This window comes from Pan paniscus, chromosome 7 (genome assembly GCF_029289425.2).
Source record: "Pan paniscus chromosome 7, NHGRI_mPanPan1-v2.0_pri, whole genome shotgun sequence".
In the NCBI taxonomy this organism is placed as follows: Eukaryota; Metazoa; Chordata; class Mammalia; order Primates; family Hominidae; genus Pan; species Pan paniscus.
Genome location: NC_073256.2, coordinates 158,264,472 through 158,283,166, shown reverse-complemented (window position 1 = coordinate 158,283,166; position 18,695 = coordinate 158,264,472). Strand labels below are relative to the sequence as shown.

Genomic DNA, 18,695 nt, shown 5'->3' with positions numbered 1-18,695 from the left:
AAAAAAGTTGAGCCCATAAGAAAAAACTGTAGCAGGATGCAAGAGACAGTGGTCCATTGTCATACTTGCTGCCTTGTATGCTGTCTTGTACCTCTCTTAATGACCCCGTAGTCTCTTGAATCTACCACCATGATTTAATCCAACTTTCTGCCTATTCTCCACCTGTCGCCATCCTGTGATTGGTTACATTCTAGATTTGCAACCTTAGTGCTACCCAGCTGTCATGCTGTATCCCCCCATCTTGTTCTCTCCTAGACAACCATTTCATACCTCGTCCACTTTCTTCAACCTGTAGTACTTGGAAAAGTCCACACATTTCTATATCTTCCCTTTCCCCAGCATTTGTACCTCACTTCTCTGTCTTTACACTTCTTGCTACAAAATAACCATCCAGTGCTCCAGTCAAAGGGTTACCTCATCTTTTAGTTACTTAGATCCATTTGCAATCGTCTTTTATTCCTCTTTTGCTCTCAAGCCATATTGAATACATTAGCTAATCCTGTCCACATTATCTTCAAAAATATATCCAGAACCTACCCATTTCATATTGCCTCCACTGCTACCCCTTTCTTTGAGCTCTTCTTCAGTAGCTGCCTTAAAATGTCTCTTCCATACATTATGGCATGGTATCCTAACTGACATCTTGTTTCCCTACTTGCTCTCCTTAGTCTGTTGATAACCCGGCAGCCAGAATGATCCTGGAGAGATGAAAGCCAGAGCACTTCACTCCTCCACTCAGAACCCGGTTTCATTTAGTCAGCATGCACGTCCTTTGAGAGTCTCACCCATCTCCCCCATCCTGTCCCATCATGCCCTGTCACCTCTGTCCTAGTCACTCACTTTTTCTTTCTGCTTCCTGTTTCTCTAACATACCAATCACCGCATCAGTGATTTGCTTAAAACCCCCCAAGAGCTCCCCATTTCTCCCAGACTAAAAGCCAGATTCCTTTTGTGGCCTACAAGGACCTACGGGATGTGGCTCCTTGCTTGCTCTCACCCTGCCCGTACTAACTCTGCCTCCCAGGGCATGCCAGTCTAAGAATGCTCCCTTGCGCCTCACCACTGCTGTTTTTCTGTCACTATTCTATTTTCTTCAGATCATTATTATTGACATTGTCTTGTACTTGATTTGTTTGCTCATTTATTAGCTGTTTTCTTCCCCAACTTCTTAAGTTCTGTGACATCCGGGATCTTTGTACTTCATGGTATTATTGCCAACGTCTTTAACAGTGTCTAGCAGGCAAACAGCCAAGTGCTCAGTAGGTATAGGTACTTTTGTTGAATGACTATATGGCATCCAAGGTGAAATGGAATATTTCTGAGAGAAATATGTTAGGAACATTGACCACAGAAGTAGAAAGCCGTAATTGACAAATAACCACAAAGATATTGATTTGATAGCCAAAGATTATACCTATTCAAAGCCATACCCCACTTTACTGATATCTCTGTCAAATCTTTGTACCTAGCTTATTTTTTAAAAAGACATTACAAGGACTAGAACAAATAATTTCATGCCCATACACCAGGCAAGTACTGGGCAAATACTGTATGATGCTGCTTAAGATTACACCACCATTGAGTTCTTGGACAGTATTCTTATCCCATTCAAAACCCCTTAACATTTTTCTGACTGGTACATCGAACTTTTCTAAATAAATAGCATATCCTCAGGTTTCAGTACTAGTCATGAGTCAGTAGGGAATGGTTGGTAAATCTGAATCTGTAATAGTAAATGGAAAAAAATCAGTTCATGTAGTTTGTTAAAATATAGGTGTGTTGGGTTGGATTGATACTAATTACTGTTACCAAGCTGGTAGTGGGAAGACTAGTAATGGGAAGTAACGTTGTGTTCAATTTAAAATCATCCTTCTGATAGGAATGGGAAAATGTACAGTGATTTAGGATTCTGCAAGAACAAACTATGCTATAAACAACTGGTATCTGTAGGGGAAGGGAATTCTTCAGGGAGTTTTCCCTGAGTTCGGCCATAGGTAGGTGCCTGGAGGACTTTTCAGAGCAGTCCAACGGTCTTCAGTGTTTATTGTTAGGTGTCATCACTGGACACTTTGTGTGTGTTAGAAGTGTAAGCTGTTCTCTCTGACAGAGGAGCAGGTGAATGTATGTTTAAAAACATTTAAAAACAATTGATTATTAATAACAATCAATTGAACATTGATTGTTACGGATTGAAATAGTTTTGATTCTAGAAAGGACTATGGAGGTCTTAGAAAATTAAACTCTTCCTTTACAGGATGGAAAGTATCATCTAGGAAGAAAGCTAGAAAGGAAAGCTTTAAGAAAAAGCATAAAAGCCATGTTAAAGAGGAGAACCTAAGCTAACAGAGCACGAGGAAGAAAAAATTTTGAATTCAAAATCCTGAGAGATAGTGATTGAGGTAGTGATTTCCCATAGGTAGAATGTTGGCTCCTAAAGATGCCTACATCCTAATCCCCAGAACCTGTGCAGATGTCCCCTTACGTGGCCAGAGGGACTTGTAGGCGTGATGAAGGCTACAGACCTTAAGGTGGGGAGATCATGAGTCCTTCACTGCAGCAGGCCTTTCCTTACCGTGGTCAGTGGGAGGTGAATATGAAAGAAGGATCAGATGCAACGTTGATGGAAGAAGACGACCATGAGCCAAGGAGTTCAGTGCCCTGTAGAAGCTGGAAAAGACAAGCTAAGAGCCTCCAGAAAACAGCACATCCCTGCTGACGTCTTTATTTTAGGCCAGTGAGACCCATTTCATACTTGTGATCTACAAAACTAAAAGATAATGCACTTGTTGTGTTTTAAGCTCCCAAGTTTGTGGTGATTTATTACAGAGGTAATAGGGAACTAAAACAGTGACTGTGGACCACCAAGATAAAAAAGTGCATTCTTTGTCTTGGAAGACTTTTAGAAGGACTCCTAGTTTACGACTGGACCAAGAGGAGGAAACGTACTAGGTGTTGGAGAACAGGATTTGAATTTCTGGATCTTTCTTTTTGATAACCCAGTGATGAAAGCCTCCAAGAAGAATGGTAGTAGGAATCCCTTGGTTTTCTAAAGCTGAAGAGTATCTGAAAGAGAAACACAATGAGAAAAAGAAACACTATACTATAGAAGAATCAGTAATGATGATTATATTTGGTAATTCTTAGGAAGCAGTAAGGAGACGAACAGTGTCAACAATGTATGTTGCTTCAGATATCTCTTCTAGTAATAAATCTGAAAATTAAGTGTGAGACTATAGCTAAAAATATAAAATATCCCTTTTTGTCCCCTCCTCCCCACAAACCACTTAATACTCATTTGCACATGTTCATTGTCATGTCTTTCTCCTGTGAGACTCTTAAGACTTCTGAGGGTCAGGATTGCATCTTAACCGTTATTGTGTCACTAGCATCATGCATGTAGTAGGCACTTCAGATGTTCATGAATAAATGAATGAACAGTTTATGAAAGAATGAACATGGAGGAAAGAGTCACATGACCTATTTTGAACAGTGGTGAAGGTCATTTGTTTGAAAGTACTGTCTAAAAGGTAAGTGGCTAAATGGAACCAAGCAAAATAATAAAAACTTTCAGAAATGAACAAAAGTATAGCCTCATCTCACTAGTGAGTAATCAGGGAAATTAAACCATCATAACAACAGTAAAATACCTGTGGAAGTTTTTTTGGTCATTAAATTGATCATCATAAGATTAATTTTATTCATTATTAATGTGAGATAAATGATACTCTGTAACATTATGCATCACGTATAATTGATATAGTTTTGTTGATGGGCAGGAAGTTTGGTTGTACTTATCAAAATGTTTCAGTTAAAGGAAATTTTGTCTATTTCTGTGAGTGGTCATAAATACCTTTGATGACAGCTAGAAGGATGTTCATAGCAGTATTTTTATTTACACCTTCCTTTCTCCCTCAGAACAAGGAAATCTTTATTCATCAGTAGTAAAATGACCTTGCACATTTAATGTTATGTTCCTGATAAGATACAGGCATGATGTGAACACTGGCTTTTATTTTAACCTTGAAAAGAATTCTTTTACCATGAATGTCTACTATGAGAATTTAATCAGAAAAGTTGTATATTTCTGACACTTGGGATATGAGAGACAGGTTTCAGAGTAGCCAATTATTGTTTTGTATTTCATAGGACCAAATAGATGTGTCTTCAAAGTCACGATGAGAAATTTAAATTTAATTCTGGTACCTTTAGTAGCATATTAAAAACCCATGTCCTATTATCCTTTTAGAGACAGTCATTTTTATTCTAAATGTATGTGTGTGTGATATGAAAATGGGGCACTTCCATATGGCAGCACTGTAGGGTTGGTTGAGTTTACATTCCTCACTAAATACATAGTTCTCAGAATTATTTGTTGAGTTATCCAGACCAGATATTTAGTTCTCAAAATTACATAAGTTACTGAGTATATGCATTTAGCACCACATACGTAAGCACTTTGTATATTTATAATGTTTGCCACTATCCAGAGAAATTTATAAGGGTGCTAGAGAATGAGCAGTAGGACAGAGTACGATATGGATGCGTAATGAGAAAGCAAGAAATGAAACAGAAGGTAGTATCTGTGTGTTTATTGCTTTTCACTATTTCATGGAGAGTGAAAGTTGAAAGCTGGTTTGCTCATGAGGTACTACTGTATGCAAAGGCTGTGTCACTCAGATCCACACTTTGAAGTCACTCTGAGTCTCTTCAGGCAGCATGATCAAGTGAATGGAATAAGATTCTCTCTCTTACATGAAACTCCAAGACAGAAACCTGCCTTTCCCTAACAGATACCACAGTTCTGGGCTAAGCCTCTTTGAGACTGGTTTGCTGCAGGTCTCCTATATGTGTGCTGTGAGTTCAGCGGAGATGAAGTGACTTTTTCATGGGGTCGCTAAAGAAGGCAACCGGAGAAGCTGGGCTTTTTATTAGGATGTGAATGGTGACAATTATGAGAAATGATTTGTGTTCCTTACTGCCTTATATTCAACATCAGGTTATGGAAGGTTAGTAGACCAAGTGACCTGAGGCAGATGGCTAGAGACCACTGTAGACACTGATCGCAGCTCTAACAAGAGAGAGCCGCCTCTTGAATTGGTAGTAGCATTGGATCAAAAAGCCAGGAAGGACATTTTATGCCTCTGTCAGTTCCACATAAGAGTCTGTAGGCTGCAAACATCCTTCCTGTCCTGATGAGAATTCATCATCTTTATGAATCTGTCTTTGACTCTTCCAGCCTGGTCCTCTGTTGATGCTTTCTCTCTTGATACCATGTTTACTCCTTTCCTTTGTCCCTCTCTCTGCCACTTCCTGTGCTTGGTAAACAACTTTGTACCTGGGATTGAGTTGTCTGAAAGAGAGATTGACTCTACCACTTCATTCACTCAGTGCCCTGGGAGGTCTGCCACATGCCAGGTACCAGTATCGGGAGCACAGCACAGCAGCACACATCCTCAGTGTGTATATACTGGGTTTTGGACAGTTTTTGTATATGGTACATGTTACGATTTATCTTTGCTTATGGAGAAGGCTGGGGATAATATCCTTTATCATGATCAGCAGCATTGTGCTGTAATAAAGCAATACTTGATGAGTGCAGGAACTTTTTTGTATGTCTTAACAAGTTGTATTATAGCTTCAATTAATTGCTAATTTTAAAAAGCAGTGATTATTTTCTTTCATAGACATTTTTCATTTTAATATCAGCATCATTTAAAAAAAATTAGTCTTATCACCTAAAAGATTGAGAAGGTCACACTTGGTTGTAATTTGCATACCCTCGTGTAAAGGACAGCAAATGGTTCTGTCATGTTCCCAAATGAGTCTTCCATACATGCTGCCCACTTAACAACATATTCTCTCATGGCCCTCATACCTAGGTAGGTACAGGGCAAGAGACAGTTCTAACACTTAACCTGTCCATTGCTCCAGGAGAAATTTCACCATCTCTAGGGAACATTCCCTGATGACCTCATTCAAAGGTGACCTTCTCCTCTGAACTCAAGGGAACACATGTTAGAGGCATTAGATTTGGGAGTATTTAAGATTGCTTCATAATAATTTTTAAAGAGCAAGTAATAATAAACTGATTAGGCCCGAATTCAAAGAACTTTTCATGTATTTCCAGTGTCACCAGAAACGTAGCCTTAACTGTGTGTTCCTGAATGTATGTTTTTTAAAAAAAGTGATTATGAATGTTGCAGCCTGGTCTTGAACAGTATGATCTCCCTGTTTTTGAAAGTATAACCCCTCCTTGGATCTGGACCTTAGAAAGTAGTAACTGAAAGATAGCTGATGTGCTTTGACAGGCTTGGGGGGTGATGACAGTGGAATTGCAGAAATGTGTTTTTAAGTTTACATGCCTTGTTAATAAAGAAAGGAGAGAATCTCTTTATGTTTTCTTTTCTAAAACTTCTCCTTGTTCTTGAAAATACTATTTCAGAAACAAAGATTCCTAAGTAATTTATTTAACTTGATATTCTCATACCAAAGATTTCTGATAATTGACTAAAAGAAATGAACATTGCATTACTTTTTAGCATATAGTTTTTTTTTGTTTTGTTTTGGTTTTGTTTTGTTTTGTTTTGTTTTGTTTTCAGTTTATAACAGTCATTCTTGTGGGGGGTATGTTTTAGGGCATCATTCAGAAGATAGTGGACAGTCACAAAGTAAAGCATGTGGCCTGCTATGGATTCCGCCTCAGTCACCTGCGGTCAGAGGAGGTTCACTGGCTTCACGTGGATATGGGCGTCTCCAGTGTGAGGGAGAAGTATGAGCTTGCTCACCCACCAGAGGAGTGGAAGTAAGATACAAACCTGCTTTGGTGTGATGCACACTTGATTTCTTTTGCTTTTTAAAAACATGCACAAGATAATAAATGTATATGTTTAATTTTCACACTGCTTGTCATTACAACTCTGGTATAAATAAAATTGGTTAGTAATTATTAACGAATGATCTCTTCTAGACCTCTAGTCTAGCTTTTGGGTATTATTAATTATACTTTGAGCCATCTGATTTCTGTTTTCTGTGATGGTCTTTTGCTAGCTAATTTCTCATCAGTGCTACTTTGTTTCAACCTTTGCTCCCAATAAAACTCAAATCATATATATATGTGTGTGTGTATATATATATATATTTTTTTTATGTTTTCATCCCTTGTCATCCTTTTATGTAGCAGGAGTTGCTGTCACACCTAAATACCTTATTAATGGGCTACATAGCTTGTTTTATTATGCCCTGTAATCTAGAGCGCACCTACAAAGAGTGAGTGTATATTTGATATTCACATGCAACGTTAAAATTAGGACGTAATCTCTTAATGACTCCTGTTGAAATGTTAAGGAAAATAAAATTATTTCAGGGCAAATTAAAAGAATTCCCTATAATTGTTCTTTTTCTGGTCTCCCCTACTAATTTTTTTTCTTTTTTCTTTTTTTTTTTTACTACTAAGCAACTCAAGATGTTACTAGGAAATTGTACATCTAAAATACATTTGTGAGAGGTATAACTTGTAAAAATGGGCTTCTTTCACTAGGGTTCTAATTTTTATAGGCAATGCTACAGAAATAAAGATAATGGTTGAAGAGTGCATTCAAAGGGTCAGTAACTTTGAAGGATCTAGATTGATTAGGGTAGACATTTTAAAAGACAAACATGTTTAGGTGAATAATTTTGTTTTTCTTTTTTGAGACAGAGTCTCGCCCTGTCACCCAGGCTGCAGTACGGTGGCATGAACATGGCTCACTGCAGCCTCTTGGGCTCAAGCGATTCTCCCACTTCAGCTTCTTGAGTAGCTGGGACTGTAGGCACAGACCACCGCGCCCAGCTAATTTTTGTGTTGTTTACAGAGATGGGGTTTCAGCATGTTGCCCAGACAGATCTCAAACTCCTGGGCTCAAACAGTCTGCCCACCTTGGCCTCCCAAAGTGTTGGGATTACAGGTGTGAGCCACCATGCCCAGCCTGAATAAATCTTATGTTGAATAAAACCCTACCCCAGTTACAGAGTTCACCAAAGAAATATAGCTGTATTTTCAAATTTGTCAGGTAGCTGGTACCGAGCTCACAAAATACTCCTTGAGAATATAGTTTCGTTGGTTCACATCAATGGCTAGAGAAGATTTGACTTCCAACTATTTAGTCAATTAAGCAAGTGAGCATTCCAAAACAAAGGATATGTAAAAGTTAGATAAAAAATACCTGCAGGGTTTTTGTTTTGTTGTGTTTTTGAGATGGTCATCTTGCTGTGTTGCTTGGGCTGGTCTTGAACTCCCCTACTCAGGTGATCCTCCTGTGTCAAGGTACTTTTATTTAACACAATTCTATTATCTTGGTTTATATGGACATGTCAGATGCAGACTTTGTTATAATGAAATCCTTAGTGCTCAATAAAATGGTCATTGAATCTAAATCTCTTAGTAGATGGTTGTTGTTCTTTTAAGCCAATTTATTTACTTTGTTTTAAGGAAAATTGAATAGGCACTGCTTTACTGACTGGGTCTTGAATCCTCAAAAGGAAGAAAAATTTAGGTGGGGTTATATAGAATTTCTCACAGATTGACCCTACTAGATGAAAGGGTGATTGGGATACTACTGCTCATAATAATACTAATGATGATGATGATGACATTGATGCCTTGTCGTCATAAGTGGCTGAGCCAGGGACTCTGCCATCTGTATGCTGCTTACACCAGATAACTTAAATATACATTTCATTTAACTGTCCCCAAACCCTAGGAGTTAGAGACTATCGTTCTTATTTTACACATGAAAACAAAATTGATAAACTTGTAGTTACATAGTTTGTGACACAGCTTTGATTCGAACTTAGCTGTCTGGCTTCATAGTACAGGTTTTAAAAATTAGATTGCCTATCTCAATATGGGAATAATGTTGTCTTAAATACTCTGAAAATGTAGCTAGGCTTTTAAGATTAGTGAAAGTTGGCTAGGTGTGGTGGCCCACATCTGCAATCCCAGCACTTTGAGAGGCTGAGGCAGGCAAATCACTTGAGTTCAGGAGTTCGAGACCAGGCTGGCCAACATGAGTGAAACCCTGTCTCTACTAAAAATACAAAAATTAGCCAGGCGTGGTGGCGGGTGCCTGTAATCCCAGCTACATTGGAGGCTGAGGCAGGAGAATCGCTTGAACCTGGGAGGCGGAGGTTGCAGTGAGCCGAGATCATGCCATTGCACTGCAGCCTGGGTGACAGAGTAAGACTCTGTCTCAAAAAAAAAAAAAAAAAGAGGATTAGTGAAAGTTACATGCATAGTAGGTAGAGATGATGACAGAAGAAAATGTGACAGATAAACTGATGAGGTATTTTCAAGAGTTATGAGGGTTAATACTGATGGTTCTGTATATTTAAAAGGGGAGGAATTTAAGTGTCAGTAAAGAAAAGGAGACTATCAAAAATAACCAAGAGAATTTGGATAGTCCAAATAGAAGTTGTAGAAATCACAGGATCGATAAAATAGCAGATTAGACATAGCTGAAAAATTAGTAAACAAGAGAAAAAATTTTCCAGAACATACCCCAGAGAGATGAAAAGATGGAAAATGTGAATGCAAGTTTATGTAACATGAAGAATGAGGTCAACCCATTTCTAACAGAAACTCAAGAAGAATAGAATAAAAAAGAATGGAGAAGAGGAGGAGATAATCCCAAGAGATAATGGTTGAGAATATTTTATAATCAATGAATGACATGAGCCTTCAAATACAGGATTAACATAAAATCCCAAAGAGTCAATAAAACTAAACTGATGCATTGGCAGATTGTATTAATAGTAAAATATTGTTGTACCAGAGAACAAGACAGGATGACACCCAGAAAAGAATTCAGACTTTTCAACAAGAATAATAGATGCCAAGAAAATAGTGGGATAATATGTTCAAAGTAGTGAGGAAAGTAGCTGGCAACCTGTGTTTATTTGCCCAGTTAAATTGCCATTCAAGAACAGGGTGAGATAGAGACATTTTCCTTAGAGGATTTACCACCAAAGGAACCTCTTACAAAAACACCTTAGGAAAAACGAAAATCATCTCTGAAGGGGAGGGTCTCGGATGCAAGATGGAAAAAATTGGGTAGATCTAAATATGCATTGGCCCCGTGAAACAAGATAGTAACTGATTTTTAATTTGAAGAACGCACACATAAAACATAAGCAGAAAGGGAACAAAGTATATCAGACAAATAGTAACCAAGGGGAAAAGGATTATACCCTGTTAATATTGTATGAAAAAAATTTTAAACATCTTTTAAAGCATCATTAGGGATATAGAAGGCAATTACAATACAAGCTATTATCACCAAGAATTTAATACATATTCCTTACTTAGCTTTCTGGATACCAAACTGCTTTGGTTTTCCTTCATTGACCATTCATAGCCTTTCTGAACTGTTTGGCCTTTAAATGTTGGGGTGCTCCAGTAACCTGTTTTCTTCTCTTTCTAGTCTCCCTACACCTGCCTTGGGCATTAAATCATACATTTGATTGGATGGAGGCAGGGAAACTGAGAAACAAATTAGTGCAATAACCCAGGCAAAAATCCTAAAAGATGGTGCAGTAGGGGAATAATAATAGAAGTTGTGAGAAACAGTTGTACAGGGTTGTATTAAGGAGGGAGCTGATGGGATTTGCTGATGTATCTCTTAGAATGTAAGCCATCCAATTATATTTGTAAATCATTTGGGCTCAGAAACTTCCAGTAGCTTCTTATCACACTCAGAGCAAACTCTGGAGTTTCTGATGACCTCACAGTCCTTATCTCCTTCTGCTCTTCCTCTTCCTCCTCCACTCTGGTGACATCAGTCCTTTTGATTTCAGTTTTCCTTCCATTAATTCTTTAATATATTTTAGAGTTCTTTCCATAAATACTCAAGTTGGGATCTGATGTGATGGTTTCTTCTCTATTGCCAGACTTTTTAATTGTTGAATAATATGGCCCTTCATCTTAATTAACACTTTCTTTGTCTCACCTCCCTTTTTTCCTTTGTCGTTTACAACTTTTCACTTTCTCAACTCTAGCCCCCTGGCTTTCTTATTGGGGCCTTTGAACTTGGTGTGACTCTGCTGAGTATGTTCTGCCTTTTCCAGGCATGGCTTGGACCTCCTCATTCCAGGAATGTGCTTGAATGTTACTGCTTTCCTATGGTCTCCTACTGGCTACCTAAAGAGCCCACTGCCTACCTGAAGCTCCTTGTGATTTTTCATCAGCTCATATACTCTGTTAATTTTTTACAGACCTCTGAAGACTGATATTATATGTGTGTTGTTTATCTTTCTCAGGGACTTTGTTTTCTTCACTCCTCTATTCCTGGTTCTAGTCATGCCTGGTATACAATAGGCACCCAATAAACAATATTTGAATGAAAACTGAATAAATAATATATTGATAATGCATGTGTAAAAGAAGCCCAGAAGCAAAGTAATTTGATGGTTTAGAAACTTGTTTTCAGCTAGGAACCAAACAATATTAGCTTAAGTTAATAACAGTATTACCATATTAACACATGTTGTTTACCGTGTGTCAGACATTTGATGTAGTTCATCAAAATTAATTTCTATTATGATAGTCTTATCATGTAGGTACTCTCTTTTTGCCATTTTGCTTGTGAGAAAGCCATACTTTGGAAAGGCTTAATAACTTTTCCTGGAGATCATATGGCTTAAATGGGTGGTATACTAGAAATTGAATCCAAACACTCAGCTGTTTCTTCTCTACTCCTGTATTAGATATGTAAATACAAGAAGCTGAACATGACAAATTTTTTTCTGTCACCTGCAGACATCTAAGTTCATAGGTGGGTATGTGAGGGCAGCTGCAGTTCTGGCTTTAATTCTGAGAAGTAAGATCTCAATAGTCAAATGAAAGTGCTAGGACTCAGCAATATAATTGGGTATAAATTTTGATTTCCATGACGTTTTTGGACATAGCTTGTTCTTTTGTGCTATCTGCTATAGAGTCTATTCATACTGTTGAATAAACCTGAAATACAGACTTGTTCACTTGGTCTTCACTCTTCAAACAGCTTGGTAAGCTAGCTTGCAGCACACGTATTTGGTCATAACTCTCTCAGGCAGGATGACTTTAGAGAGCTCTTTGTCATGACATGTCACTGGGAGAAAGGAAGAGCTGGATTGATAAGTGGCTATCCATGTGGGAAGAAGAGCAACAACAACATTGGATACTACCTCAATACACAAATCTATGAGATGTACAAGTAGTGAAACATCACATGCAAAACTGTAAAAAAATAAGTTTTGTGGGAAGTATAGTTGAATGTATCTCTGGCCCTGGGATAGGAAGATTTTCTTCAGAGCTCCAAAATGTTCACTATAAAAAGAAAGGCTGGCAAATTCTACTGTACTAAGATTAGGACATTCCGCAAAAGATACATTTTGAAAGTACAAGAACAAGTTGCAAAGTGGGAGAAGATATTTGTAACACATGCAGTCAACAAAGGGTGGTGGTAAGAGTTCCGATCAATATAAAAATTGCTGACTGGGCACTGTGGCTCACGCCTGTAATCCCAGCACTTTTGGAGGCCAAGGTAGGCGAATCACCTGAGGTCAAGAGTTCGAGACCAGCCTGACTAACATGGTGAAACCCCATCTCTACCAAAAATACAAAAATTACCAGGCGTCATGGCGGACGTCTGTAATCCCAGCTACTGGGGAAGCTGAAGCAGGAGAATCGCTTGAACCCGGGAGGTAGAGGTTGCAGTGAGCCGAGATCGTGCCACTGCACTCCAGCCTAGGCGACAGAGCGAGACTCCGTCTCAAAAAAAGAAAAAAAAAATTGCAGATACCTCAGTAATAGATACGCAAGAGACATGAAGGTGTTATCATAAAAGAGAAAATAAGTTTGGCTAACTAACATAGAAGGCACTGTCAACTTCATTATTGATCAGGGAAATGCAAATCGATACCTCAGTGAAACTCTACCTCCAGTTGGCAAAAAGTCAGCTGTCTGACACTCTCCGTAGCTGGAGAGGCTGTGGACCTGACAGTCTTTTACCTGCACTGCTAGGGAGAATGTTTTAATAAATTGGTGAAACCACCTGGGAAACCAGCTTGGCATCCTCTTGAATGTCAAGTGATTACATGCCTTACCATCCTGCAGTTCCCCTTCAAGTTCTCTCTTTCAGAGACTCTAGCTCTAGTTTCTATACTAGGCTATAACTGCAATAATGTTCATGGCATAAGCAGTGACAAGTCACTTGGGGATTATTCACACAGTAGAATGTCACACAAGTTGAAATGAATGAACTACAGGTACAAGTAACAATATGAATGAAACTTAGCTGTATAACATCATGTGACAAAGTAAGTCCTAGCACAACTTTGTGAGTACGCTAAATACTACTGAATTTCACACCTTAAAATGGTTAATATTTTTTGTTAATTTTACCTCAATTTAAAAAGTCCTGGAATATGACGTACAGCATGACACTTTTTATAAAGTAAAAAGTGAAAAAACCTAACGAGATTGTTGGGAACACATGTTAAGACCATATGGAACATGTAAATAAGGGAATGGTAAATTCCTTCAGAAGTCACTGGAAGGCCCAGAGCCGTGGCAGGGGTAGCCACCAGCTCTTCTCAATCCCCACAGGCTCCAGGGGAACTTCTGTTGACCATCAGGGTCTGAGGCTGAGTTTGAAAATCACTCCTGAAGTGTGCATGTGCACCCCAGCCTGTCCCCAGCGCTTTTCCCAGTCAGTCCATGGGCAGGTGGGAGCTTACCTGTTTCTAGGATGCTGGGAGAGCCTAGTTAAGTAGGTAGTATTTGTTAGGAGGTTGAGTCAGGCAAAAATGTTTAATCAATTTTGTATTTATTCACTTACGGTCAACATATTGATTGTATAATGTAGGCTATAAAGTATACATAAAAGTAGAAAATTTAAAAGCATGCAGTGGGCCAGGCATGGTGGCTCACACCTGTAATCCCAGCACTTTGGGAGGCTGAGGCAGGTGGATCACTTGAGACTGAGAGTTCAAGACCAGCCTGGCCAACATGGTGAAACCCCGTCGCTACCAAAAGTACAAAAATTAGCCAGGCATGGTGGTGCACACGTGTAATCCCAGCTACTTGAGGGGCTGAGGCTGGAGAATCGCTTGAACCTGGGAGGCGGAGGTTGCAGTGAGCTGAGATAGTGTCACTGAGTAGCTGGGACTACATCCTTATGCCACGGCACCTGGCTAATTTTTTGTATTTTAGTAGAGACAGGGTTTCACCATGTTAGCCAGGATGGTCTTGATCTCCTGACCTCATGATCTGCCCACCTTGGCCTCCCAAAGTGCTGGGATTATAGGTGTGAGCCACTGTGCCTGGCCTAGTATGGTTTATTTTTTAAAGAAAATCTTGGTTAAATAGTTGTTTTGAGACAAGGTCTTGCCCTGTTAAACAGGCTGGAGTGCAGTGGTATGATCATAGCTCGCTGTAGCCTTGAACTCCTGGGTTCAAGTAGTCCTCCTTCCTCAGCCTCCCAGTTACCTAGGACTAGAGGTGTTTGCCATCACACTCAACTAATTTTTAAAATAATTTGTTTGTACAGACAAGGTCTCATTGTGTACTGGGATCATAGGCGCATGCCATCACGGTTGGCTGATTTTATTTTATTTTAGTAGAGACAAGGTCTTGATATGTTGCCCAGGCTGATCTCAAGCTCTTGGGCTGAAGCAGTCCTCCTGCCTTTGTCTCCTAAAGTACTGAGATTACAGGCATGAGCCACCATGCCCCACTTCTGATTCAAAGGTCTTATTTCAGGTTTTATTTTGTTATTGCTTTTAATGGTTGTCATAGCTAAAAGTGTTCTTGACAAAGATATGCATACTTAAATAGAAGGGATACCAGTATCTTTGTGTGCTTAATCATGATACTGATTTTTCATTGCCAGTCACCAATTACGTAAACATTTGTTGAAATTTGGTCAATAAATTTCCATATTCCATGATCATTCCTTTCAGTATAATTGATTTTGAAATATATTTTCATATTTTAACATCAGATTTTTTTATTTAGTGGAGAAATTTTGAAATGTTAGAAAATTTTGTTTTCAGATTTTTTATGAGCAGTGCATCCACTCCTTTTTGGTGACAAAGTTATAAATTGAAGGAAATAGTTTAGACTTCAAAATGGTCTGTCCATAACATGACAGCATGCTTTTCTTTGTTGTTTTTAATTTTAATCATGGATTAACATTTTGGCCAAATAATTCTTTGTTGTAGGGAGCTTTTGTATATGTTGTATGGCTTCTACCCACTAAATGATAGGAGCCCACCACCCCACCCTCTTCAGTTGTAACAGGCAAAAATGTGTCCAGTTACTGCCAGTTGTCCCCTAGGGGAAACAGGAAGGGGGCAGAATCTCCCAAGGTTCAGAACTGCTGCTCTAAAATAAAACCAAAAGTTGTTAAAAATCTCCAAAAATTATTCTTAATTTCATAAACTATCCCATTAGTATTCAAATTTTAACTTGTTTATTAAATATCATGACAAAAATTTTAAAGATAAATTATTTGAATTAGGATCCAAATTAGGTGTGCCCTTTGTCTTTTAAGTCTTTGTAATCTATAGCATCTTTGTATCCAGTTTCTCCCCTTTGCTTGCAGTTTGTTAAGGAAGCTGTGTTGCTTGTCCTACAGGTTTCCCCTCATCTGGATTTTGTCCGTGACATCTGTGTCCATTGTCTTTGATGCCTTCTAATGTCTTCTCTGCAAAGCCTTTGTGTCATCTTTACTAAGTTAATTCTTACTCTATAATATATTGCTATTATGTGGGTTATATTTTATTATTTCTGTTTACCACTTATTTCTAAATTGAGCACTTAGCTCACTTGTTTTCATTCATTCATGTTTACTGATAAATGTATTTTACTATAAATGGTCATTTTAGTTGGGTCTATGTCTCACAACTTTGTTAGATAGTGTTTTATTATCAATCAGTGTTTTGATACTTGTTTCAAGATTTTTGGAAGAAACCAAGGGGTGATTAAGTGTATTGTTTAGGTTTCTGCCATATGTGCTTATAAAAGAAAAGATTATTGGTTATTGATTTTATTTGGTTGCATTATAGGAAGCATAAAAATTTTATGGTGTTGACTTTTTTTAACTATGTTGAGATGATTCTTTGTGCCTTAGTACTTAGTTGATGTTTTCATTCCTTTTGAAAAGAAGGTATGTTCTGTTATTATAAAGAGGGCGAGTGTGTTTGTGTACATTTTTTCAAGCTTATCGTCATGTTATTTGAAGATTATATTGTTCATACTTTGCTTGAAAAGTGACATTTAATGTATTTAATTGTATATATTATACACATATATATGTTTTGCTACATGCTCATCTCAAAGAAAGTATTCAACTGTAATTGTCGATTTACTTTTTTTTTAGTAATTCTGTCTTGTGATTCTTTATGATTTTAAGGCTATGTTGTTAAGTACATATAAGTTCATGATTATAATATCTTCATCTATTCTTTCTGTTACCAGTACGTAGTGCCCCTCTTTCTTTATGTGTTTCCTATCAGCAACATATTTATTGTCTTTGTGTATGAATTGATGAATTGTAGCCCATTAAATTAGAGGTGTGCCCATTCCCAATTTCATTCTCTATTCTTTGCTTCCGGAGGTAACTGATATCCTGACTTTTGTCATAATCATTTTTTTGCTTAAAAAAAAAAAAAGGTTTTACTACTTATGTATTGTCCAAGTCTGACATCGTGATCATTCATTATCTGAATCAGAAAAAAGTGGCTTTATTATGCTGTTAAGGGAAAGCTGTGCTGATCAGTCACAGTCTCCCTGAGCAGAACACACTACTGATTCTATACAAGGTTTTTGGAAGTATGAAGTTGAGAAGCTGGCCAACTTTCAGAGGTGGGAATGGGTTGGCATCAATTTTAGATGTATGGTTACCCAAGTTAGACTGTTCATCTTTAGAAGCATGTTCTTTAGAGTTAGTTCCTGTTTGGCTAAATTAAAGAAGAAGCTGCCAGTCAGTTGACTTGCAGATGCGTGTTCATTGAGGCAAGATATCAGGTGCTTTAAAATTAGTTTCAAGTGGGTCTGTGGCTGTACAACTCATATTTATTGACCAAGCTGATTTAAAACTGGTTTTGTGTGTGTATGGGTTGGGGGGGCGGGGGCGGGTGTTTGTCACCACAGCTACAAAAGGGTCAGTCTTGTATATGTGGGAATTTAAAAATTCTCAATATAATATCAAAAGTTGCAAAATAGTACACAGAAATCCTGTGTACCCTTCAGCCAGTTTCCCTAAATATTAAAATCTTATATAATATAGCTAGTAAAACCAGGAGATTAACATTGATAGAGTCCTAGTAACAAATCTATATGACTTATTCACATTTCCCAATTATTCCACTTACCGTTCCTTTTCTGGTTCAGGATCAATTCAGAATACCACATTACGGTCATGTCTCCTTAAGTCTTCTCTAATCTGAGACAGTTCCTTAATCTGTGTCATACATGACCTTTACATTTTTGAAGAATACTCACTGGTTATTTGTATTGTGTTCTTCAATTTGAGTTTGGTATTGTTTTTATGATTAAGGTTTTGCGTTTTTGGCAAAACTGCCGCAGTCAAGATGTCATACCTTTCTCATTGCATTGTATCAGGAAGTCCATAATGATGGCACAACTCAATTTACAGGTGGTTCTAACTTGGATCATTTGGTTAAGGTAATGGAAGCCAGGTTTCTCCACTACAAGGTTACTGTTTCCCCTTTATAATTAAGAAATATCTTCTGGGAAGATACATAGATACTGCAACATTCTGTTTCTCACTTTCACCCACTGATCTTAGCATTCATTGATGATTCTGTCTTGCAGTGATTATTACTGCAATTTTTGCTAAATGAGAAATTTCTATTTCCATTCTTCTCTTTTTTAAAAAAATTGGAAGTCTATTGTAAGAACAGACTGTTCACACCACATTTTTTTTATGAGGGCATCTGTGTTGTGTGAAGTTAATGCTTTGTTTACTTCACTAAACACGGACTAGCTAGCTAACCCTTCTCAGTATCAGGACTATCATATTCTTAATCTAGCTCAGCTTTTCAAAAACATACCCTCTCCCTCCTTATCCTCAGTTGTTTACTTTTGGGTGTCTTAGTGCTCATATTTGGTGGTAAGACTGAGGAAGCTGGATGACAATGGCATGAATAGGAATATATTGCCTAAGAGTAGGAACAAAAGAATGATTTTATTTGGGGCATAGTATTTAGCTGCTGTTGGGAATCCATGGAGAGGCGTATAGCAGAGAAGTGGAAATACGTATCAGGATGCAACTAGACTCTTAAAATGGCAAACAGACATATAAAGAAAATGACGAGTTTCGTGTAAGAGCAGAGTGGGGATGTCAACTCTAGTGGGGCACGAGAACATGGTGTCAGGCATTGCAGTTTAAGGACTGAGGAAAGTTTCAGTAGGGTTTTGTGTGAAATATGCTAGACTGTAGTGTGTTGAAGCAGGGAACAAAGTTCTTTTTAACTTTCATTTTAGGTTCAAGGGTACATGGGCAGATTTGTTACATAGGTAAACTACGTGTCACAGGGGTTTGGTTTACAGATTATTTCATCAACCAGGTATTTTTCTGATCCTCTCCCTCCTCCCATCCGCCACTCTTCTTAGTCCCCAGTGTCTTAATTCCTGCTTTATGTGGATGTGTTCT

The 18,695-nt window shown here is 38.1% G+C and overlaps 1 protein-coding gene across 33 annotated transcripts in view; it reads left to right on the top strand.

The window, feature by feature from the left end:
• Positions 1-18,695, top strand: part of PTK2 (protein tyrosine kinase 2) — a 345,218-nt gene that overhangs the window by 114,662 nt on the left and 211,861 nt on the right. For 28 of the 33 annotated variants that reach the window (XM_063606925.1, XM_055116999.2, XM_063606932.1 and 25 more), the window contains one exon: positions 6,636-6,802. The exons of 4 other annotated variants lie outside the window; for them this stretch is intronic. In XM_063606925.1, coding sequence (XP_063462995.1) covers positions 6,636-6,802 — 167 coding nt within the window. Of the gene's footprint in view, positions 1-6,635; positions 8,413-18,695 lie in introns of those variants that run through there. One more of the 33 variants, XM_063606935.1, reaches the window with a different exon arrangement.